General features: G+C 41.2%; 1 protein-coding gene across 1 annotated transcript in view; it reads right to left on the reverse strand.

Moving 5' to 3' along the window:
• Positions 1–8,738, reverse strand: part of CUBN (cubilin) — a 263,014-nt gene extending 254,276 nt beyond the window's left edge. The window contains exons 1-3 of the mRNA XM_027847860.1: positions 8,706–8,738; positions 7,950–8,112; positions 7,225–7,415 (exon numbers count right to left, since the gene is read on the reverse strand). Of these exons, the coding sequence (XP_027703661.1) occupies positions 7,225–7,415; positions 7,950–8,112; positions 8,706–8,738 (387 nt within the window). The remainder of the gene's footprint in view (positions 1–7,224; positions 7,416–7,949; positions 8,113–8,705) is intronic.
• Between the last annotated feature and the right edge of the window lie 675 nt (positions 8,739–9,413).

Genomic DNA, 9,413 nt, shown 5'->3' on the forward strand with positions numbered 1-9,413 from the left:
TGTCTAAACTATTGCAACTGCTGCTCATGGGTCTCACTGTATCAAGTTTCTTCTCCTTCACTCATCCAAGTGATGTTCTCAAAGCACACATCTAACCATGGCACCTCATTATTCAATCAACTCCAGTGAAGAGCAAATCTTCTGTTTGGCTGGCCCCTTCCCACCTGTCCATTCTTCTTATACTTTACTCCTCTCCACATACTCTAAAATCCAATGACATTGGACTTCTTGCCGTTCCTTGCCCTCCACCTCCACACTCTAAGCATTTTCACTGGTTATCACCTAAACCTGGATCTCTCTCTTCCTCAGTTCTACTTCCTGGTTTCAAGTCTAAGCCAAAATCCCATCTTCTGAAAGGAGCCTTTCCCAGTTCCTCTGAAGGCTAGTATCTTCCCTCTGAGGGTATTTTCAATGTATCCTGCATATATCTTGGTCGTACATAGTTGTTTGAATGTTGTCTCCCCTACTAGATTATAAATTCCTAGAGGACAGGGATTGTTTTTGCCTTTCTTTATATTTCCAGCACTTAGCATAGTTTCTGGCACATAGCAGATGGTTAACAAATGTTTGTTGACTAATGCATTGGCAGAGTGGTTTCCACACCAAGAATTGCCTGTGCCAATAAAATCAAAAGTTCACAGAACATTGTATACAGTAACAGCAACATTGTGTGATGATCAACTATGATAGATTTAGCTGTTCTCAGCAATACAATGATCCAGGACAATTTCAAAAGACTCGTGATGGAAAATGCTATCCACATCTGGAGAAAGAATTATGGAATCTAAATGCAGATCAAAGTATACTATTTTCACTTTTTTTTTGCTTTTTGGTTTTTTTTCTCATGGTTTTTCCCTTTTGTTCTGATTCTTCTTTCACAACTTGATGAATGTGGAAATAAGTTTAAAATGATCGTACCTATATAACCTATATCTGATTGCTTGCTGTCTTGGGGAGGGGAGAGGAAAGGGAGGGAGGGACTGAGAAAAATTTGGAACTGAAAATTTTATAAAAATTAATGTTGGAAAATATCTTTACATGTAATTGGAAAAAATACCATTAAGTGGGGGGAGGGGGAAGAAAAAATAATAAACTCAGAAGTTCAGACCCCTCACACAGTCTTTAAAAAGATCTCACAATAATAAAAAAACAATCACATGAAGGTCTACTTGCTATTTTTACTGAAAGGCAGCACAAGATTTGAAAATAATGACAGAATTAATGATTGTCTGCAAAGGGAGCGGCTAAGCACCTGGTCTGAGTCTCTGATAAAACTTTCTAAACAGGCCAAATAATGCAACCTCTCATTCTCTTACCATGTTTTTCCCCCCATCACTTTCTTGTATTTCTCTCCCTATGGTAAACTACAAACAAGTGAGCTTCAGACTGCCTTCCACTGAGAAAGCTTGTGGGATCTGCCCTCAAGATTCACTATGCTGCTCTCAGCCCTTCCAGGACGACTCCCTCAGTCTACGGTGAATAACATACATGAGATGATGGCAAGGAATTCCCTGCAGTTGGTGGAGCCTCAAAAACTCTATCGATTCCCCTTGACCATTCGTATCGTCACAGTCAGATGTGTTCAGCTCTGAACATCAGAAAAAGGAGGGGTTTAGTTCAGTCCATGCTGGACACGTGTTTGTGGGAGGTGGGACGGTCAGAGAACACGCATGGAGCCCCAGTTCTCTTGGCTTTAATAGGGCTTCCTGGGTATCCCTCCCTTCTGAGCAAGTACAAACCACCTTTGAATACTTCTGCTTGTCTTTCTTCTTCCTTTCCCTTTCCTTCTCTGCTTTTCTTTTCCTTTTCTTCCTCCTGCTCCTCACAATGACCAACTGGCAGGAGCCAGAGCTGAGTGAAGATATTAAGGTTGAGGGGAGGGGGATGGGAACCATTCCAATTCCGTCCCCTTCCCCACATGCATACCTCAAACTCTGGCCCTGATGGTTTTTGGAAGTATTGTTCTGCAAATACTTCCCTTCTCCTGAGATTAAAAATTAAACCTTTATTACTACCTGATAGGTCCTCCACTCCATTCTCATGGTTAAAGCCCTTATAAAATAATTATGAGACCTATTGCCCTGTACTTTGGAAAACGCACGCCTATCATATTCTCTAGAACGCTTTGCATCACTAAAATGCCCTTTTTATGATTGACTCAACCACTGATTCAATTAAGTTTGCCCTCAAGGGACAAAATTCATTCATAGACTTTTAGAGCTAGAAGGAGATCTTCTAGGCCAGGGGCTTTTAACTGTTTTTGTGACATGGGACCCACTGGCAGCAGTCTCCTAAAGCCTATAGACCCTTTCTCAGAATGACTATTTTAATTTGTAAAATAAGATACCTAGGATAACAAAGAAAACCAATTAATTGAAATACTATTATAAAAAAAATTTAATAAGTTCATGGACTTCAAGCTAAGAACCTCTACCCTAGAGCCACCCCTCATTTTATAGGGGAAAGCCCTAGAAATTACAGTGTTTTGCCCTATAACACACAGCTAGTTGGCGGCAGAGCCAATTCGGGGATCCTCTTTCCTGCTTTCCCAACTCCACCCCTAACCTCACCAACCAGCCTCTGCTCACTAGACCATATTCTTTCATAAAGAGTTTTTAGAAGAAAAGTGGAAATTCGAAAGAGAAGCATGGCTCAACAATCCACAAATTTTGTTAATGTTAATTCATTTGTTGTTCAGTCATTCAGTTGTTTTCAGTCATGTCTGACTCTTCGTGACCCCATTTGGGGTTTTCTTGATACTAGATACTTGATACCAGAGTGGTTTGCCATTCCTTCTCCTGTTCATTTTACAGATGAGGAAACTGAGGCAAACAGGGCTAAGTGACCTGCCCAGGGTCACATAGCTAGTAAGTGTCTGAAGCCAGATTTGAACTCAGGAAGATGAGTCTTCTTGACAATTCAGGACTGGTGCTCTATGCACTATGGCGCCACCTAGATACTCCAGGTAATTCACACCCATAGTTAAAAAGCCAGACAACCTCGAATCCAAGAAACACTATAAGCTACTACCTTATGGCACCAAATTTCACTCAGAAGAGCCAGACCACACAAGGAGTACTGCTACTGAGTAGAAAATATGTGTTTAAAAACAATACTCCTCAATAAAGGATGCAATTTTACATCAGGAAATTTTATCTTAAGTGTCTACTTAATAGAATATGTTTGTAAAATTTCTTAAAAGCAAAAGAAAATTGTGAAAGTATAAGCATCCTTTGTATATAACAATTCTTAGCTGAGATATTTTTTAAAATCAGAGTTAAAAGTTAAACTTTTAAAAGCTTAAACATAGGTTAAAGTTTTAAAACTTAAACATAGTTAAAAGATCTGCAATCTTTTCTCACATCATCTAGAATTCCAGTGCTACCCAAAGGGTTTGGTGCATTATAGGTCTTAGGCATTGTTAGAGTAGGAAAACTTAGGATTCTAGATAAAGAGCTGAGAGAATTGAGTCCCTTCATTGTATAGATGAAAAAACTGTGGCCCAAAGAGGTTAATGTCTTAAATGGCCTATTCACCATGCCACACTACCTCAAGGAAAAGTCAAAGGCCCCCAATATTCACAGGTGGTTTCCCATCCCAATACTAAGGAGGCCCAGCCCTGTTTAGCTTCCAAGATGAGACAAAAGCAGGTCACTTAAGAGTAGCATATCCCTAGAAGAGCCATTGGGATAGGAAGAGTTCAGCAAGGCTCTCCTGGCCAAAAGAATCCCCCTCCCTCTTCCCACCTCCAACCTGGGAATCACAGGGCCTGAAAGGCCTTTGTTTGATTTTTTAATCCTTTGAATTAACCACTACCCACTCCTCTTGTCAAACTGGTCCTCCTTTAAAATATAAACGCCCATTAATTTATTAACATTTTAGGGCAAATATGCTATTCCAATCTTAAAATTATACTGGTCCTCCAATCCAGTCCTACCATCTTTGATGCTAGCAGTATAATCATAGCACGTCTTCCTCCAGGCCCTCCAGAATCCACGCCCTCTAGCCTGCCTAGGACTCAGACCAGTGCCTGGTGACTGAATGAATGCAAACCAACCTACTTGGGCCATTAACTACTAAGCGGCCCCAGCCCACCAGACCATGCTTCATTTTCACATTCTAAGCAGTCCTCCAGCCATTCACCCAGGCCATCTTGCCCTCTCTATTGCCACACATGCACCCCCTTGACCTCACTCCCTACTCCTTTTCACCTTTTGTTCTGAGCACAGTAGTCAAAACAACAGTACCATTACTGCTGGAAATAGGCTGTCAATTGACTGGCCTATCCATCAACTCTCTGTCTCCGTGAATTCCCAGACCACAAGAGATCTCATAGACCAGTTCAATTTAAGAAACAATAAATAACTATTTTGTACAAGGCTTTGTGCTAGGTGCCAGAAAAAATATAAGATTTGGGCAAAATTTTTCATTTCATAACTGCAAGGGGATTCTTTTTTTTTTCAGTCAGCCAATAAGCATTTATTAAGCACCCACTGTGTGCTAGGCACTGTGCTAAGCACAGGACACAAGGGAAGGAGAAAACAGTCCTTACCCTCAGGAGCTCATAGTCTAACTTACATTTTAGAAAAGCAATCCCCTGAGGACCGGAGACAGCATCTCAATTGCAGTCATCTAAAAATAAACAGGACAGTGATTTCCTGGGACATTGCATAGAAATTAAATAGACTAGGCCGACCGTGAAATGCAAATAGAACTGAAGACCCAAAAAGATAATATGGAATTTCAGGTACTTATAATGGATGCCCAGCTTCACCACTATGAAGAAGGGTGTGGGAAAGTATCTCTGAATTCAAACTCATAACTGAAGGGGAAAACCATGGGATGTTCCTAGGCAATGAGTCAGAGGACCTGGGCTCAGACCCTGACTGTACTACTCACTCATTCCATATGTGACCTTAGACCCTTCACTGGGCTTCTCTTTTTCATTGGTACAATTGAGTGAATTGGACTCTCAGGGCCCTTGCTGGCCTAATCAATGATCCTATTCTCCAAGTACAGTTTTGGATCACAGTAAACTGAAAAGGATGCTGCAAATCTAGTATAAAGCCCTTATTTTACAGATAAGGAAACTGAAAACCAGAAATGTTCATTCAACTCAATTCAATCCAACAGACATTTTTTAAGTTTCTGTTACACACAAGGCACGAGGCTAAGACCTGGATTTATAAATGTTCTAGAGAATTTTATATAGATCTCGTCATCCGCACAACTCTCTGAGGATTATTCATGTTATCCTTATTTGACAGGTAAGGAAACTGAGCAGAACCTGCCTTTGAACCCAGGTGCCCCAACTTGAAAGCCAGTGCTCTTTCTGTTTGTGGGCCCCAGGATCTGGACGTGGATTTTTTTTAATGGTAAATAAAACTTTCATTCGTAGGAAATTGAATGGCTTGTGTCTTGTTGCCAAAGCAACACTACAACTTTCCTGTCTTCATCCGGGAATGGTGTTCCACGAGTGGCTCTGTCTTTTCTCAAAGGGAGAAAATAGACGTCAGAAATTTAATTTCAGTTGGCAATGAAAAAGGCAAAAAATTTTCCATAGTGTAGATTTTGCCCTCCAGGAGACTGGGGATGAAAAGTAAACCGTTCCCCTCACCAAGTAAGGTAGAACTTTACTTCAGAACTTAAGAAAAAGAAAAAGAGAGAGAGTGACAGAGACAGAGAGAGACAGAGAAAGGAGAGACAGAAACAGATACAGAGACAGACAGAAAGAGACACACAGAGAGAGACAGAGACAAAGAGAGAGGAGAGACAGAGACAGAGAGAAGAAAGAGAGAGAGAGAGAGAGAGAGAGAGAGAGAGAGAGAGATTCCCAACATCACATTTTACATTAGAACTCTCTTTAAGCTCTCTAACTCAAAATTAAAAGAGGCAGGGAGTGAGGAGAGGGAAGGTTTGTAGAGTGGCATATTTGTCACAGAAAAAAAGGATTTATCTTAAGTTAGATGAGTGGACAAAACAGTAAGGGCCCAGCTAAGATCACAGAAATGGGTGACGTCCAACAACCACAAGAAACTTTGTTCATTTACCCTGCAGCAAATTTAACTGCGGTTCCACCAGTCATTAGGCAAAAACATTCTTACATACAAACAAAGGCTGTCTGTTTTTGTTTTACTGCCTTCTCTTTCATTTTAATCAAAATTCTTCATTCTGATCAAAATCAATGACTCTTCAAATGGAAACTGCCACGAGAGTGATTTTAAATACATACAAATGACAAAAAGAAAAAATCCAGCTAACTCTGAATCTCAGTCTCTCCTTCTATAAATGAGAAGGGTGAAGGAAAGATTTCTCCGGTGCCTAGCATGCTGTAATTCCAGGTCCAGAAATGGAGGAAGGTCGCCTGGTGTAGGAGGGGGACAGAAGGGCATGCTGATCCCTGTGCAGAGCACGTTGTCAGGGGCACCTGGGCTCACCTTCTACCTCTGACATTAGCTGTTCAGGCACAAGTCACTTAATCTTTCAGAGCCTCAGTTTCCTCATCTATCAAAATGGAGATAACACTACCTGTAATAACCACCTCCAAGGGTTGTCGTGAGGTTCAAATGAGATTACCTAAAGCACTCTGCAAACTTCAAAATGCTATTAAAAGTTCCATTTTTACCTCTGCTTTACTTGGCCTCTGTCACTAAGCAGCCACATGACGTTACTTGCTCAAGTCCCTGGACATCTCTGAAGTTTCCCCTTCCTTATCTATAAAACGACTGGGCTGAATTAAATGATTCCTTGGGTTCTTTGCAGTTCAGAAAGTGCTACAAACCCTACAGAGCCTTTGACCCCGATGAACCGGCTGCATGATAACATGTGCTTGCAAAAAGAAAAAACTAATGAAAGTAAGACAGCGAGGTGGACGTCAGACAAGTCATTTAACCTCTATGGGACTCAGATCCTCATCTGTAAAATGAAATTTATGATCTTCCAGAAGATAATCTCAATGGTCATTTCTTGCTCCCAACCTTCTCCCCTATTTCTAAGTACACATTCCCTCCAGAGTTCAATTGGTTCAACAGGCTGAGGTTCACCATTATCATATTTTTCCTTCCAGGGTTTCTAACCTTTATCTCTTTTCTCCTTATCTTCTTTAGCTTTTGAACCCAGAGGATAGTTACTTTAGGTAAATAATCTATCTTGGAAAGACTCCATTGTGTCTCCAGACAAATCAACAGTGATAAGGGTGAACACAGATCAACCAAGGAAATTCACCTCAATGGAGCTTTGCAGGCAGTGGCTCTGGCCTTCGAGTTCCACTTGAGTAAAGTTGAGATGGATCTTTTCACCAGGAGGCTGGGTGATGATATAGATGCACTGTCTGTTGTGAATGTAAGGACTGGGCCAACCAGGAGAGATGATGGTCTCCTCAGCGTCTGCGTAATTTCCTCCACAATCAGGGTCCACTGAGATCAAATCAAAAGAAAGAACTGTTTGCACAAAATCCAATGAATTACCTGGTTCACAGTAGGGGTACACTTACACATCTATTAACATAGAACACATGTAGTCATCTTCTCTCTGAGGGTCATGCCTTAAAATAGACATTTTCCAGTTTGACTTGACTTCTCATTAAGTATGTATGGTGCCAAGCCAGATGAATAAGAGGATGAGAGCTCTGCTCAGTGTTTCTATTCTAGTTCAAGAGAGACTTATTGCTATGCTCCCTGGTTCACATCAGAACCACAAATTTGCTGTTCCTTTTAGCACACCCTGTGGCTCTGTCTGTTAAAAGGTGACCATAAGCCCTAGGGCAATTGAAACATTATTGGAAAAATATTTAAGACTTTTATAAAGGTAATCATGAAAAAAGGCACTCTACAGACAACTATTATTTTTTTTTAGTAAATCATCATCTACCTTCATCATGAAATAATCCTTGAAAATGTCCCTTTGTACCCTCGGTTTCATATTGAACTCAAGATAAGCAGATTGCTTACCAAGTGAAGTAACGTAGGTGATATGGAAGCCTTTATCACTCCCTATGGCATCCGAGTGAAAATGAATCCTGGCAAAGGGACCAGTGGTCTCCAGAGGTGGCACCGACAAGGTGCCATAGAATTTCCCAAGCACAGGGTCATGATTCAGGGGACCATCTCGAACCTAAACAAAAGAAAAAGAAATGAGAGACTGCAGAGTGGCTAGATTTTTTTTTTAAAACAATCATCAACCAACAAGCATTGATTAAGTACCAGTGTAATGTGCCAGGCACTGTGCTGTGAATGGGGGATATAAAGACCATAGTGAATCAGTCCTCGTCCTCATGGAGCTTCCATTCCATCGGAAAACTACACATATATATGCAAGTAAATATACAATATAAAATTGCTTGGCATGAATGGGTCACACCTCTCCCTTCCAAAATACACAGCATGGCACATTCACTGCTCCAGATGGGATCATTCCCAGGGACTCATTTATGCAGACCAGAGGTAGGGCTGGCAGCAAACACTCCTAGGCAAGGCAAACAAGGCCAACCAAGCCAAGTCATAAACCCAGAGGCTGCTTCAGGGAACAATTTCCTGAGCAGTAAAGTCAATGACTCCTCATTACTACAGCATTGCTCTTCTGGCTAAGGAAGTTACCTTTGGGACCACTCATGCTTTTAAAATAATGGCTCCAGGAGATTTTTTAATATTACCTAGAATATTATGGCTGGTGTTGGCAAGGCTGCCCTTTAACTGCTGTTTCTGCACCTCCAATTTCCACACCACAAGTCTGTAGACCATGCCAGGCAAAGCATAGCCCCACCCCTGCCCCAACCCTACCACACGTAGCCTTCCACCTCTTGTTCTAAAAACTATCATCAAATCAGCACTATCAGATTGCTGAATACGCCCTCCCAGACCAAAACGCCCTTCCTTGACTCCACTCCCCCATACAAATTGTCTCTCTTTATTAAACTGAAGTCAAGGCTTTCTGGCTTTTGTACTTGTATCTTCAGGGATCGGCACAATTTGCAGCACATAATATGCCCATTAATAAATGCCTTTTCGTTCATTCTTTAATCTATATGAGTGACAGCTGGGTACAAAAATATGTGGAGTCAGAGGACACGGGTTCAAATATTGCCTCTGACCTTTATAATCTGTATCAGTCAGTCAATAAATGTTTTTTAAGTGCCTGCTATGCAGTGAGGATACAAAAAGAGGCAAAAGTCAGTCCCTACCCTTAAGGAACTCACAATCTAATGGGAGGAAACAACAAGCAAACAAATCTGTATGAACAAGCAATAGGCAGAATAAATAGGAAATAAAAGAGGGAAGGCGCTGGAATTAAGAGGGGTTGGGGAAAGTCTTCCTCTAGAAGATGGTATTTTAGTTGGGGCTCATAGGAAGCTAGGAAAGCCAAAAGGTGGAGATGAGGAGGAAGAGCATTCCAGGCATGGGGACAGCCAGTGAAAA

This window comes from Vombatus ursinus, unplaced genomic scaffold (assembly GCF_900497805.2).
Source record: "Vombatus ursinus unplaced genomic scaffold, bare-nosed wombat genome assembly UNPS02005459.1, whole genome shotgun sequence".
Lineage (NCBI taxonomy): Eukaryota > Metazoa > Chordata > Mammalia > Diprotodontia > Vombatidae > Vombatus > Vombatus ursinus.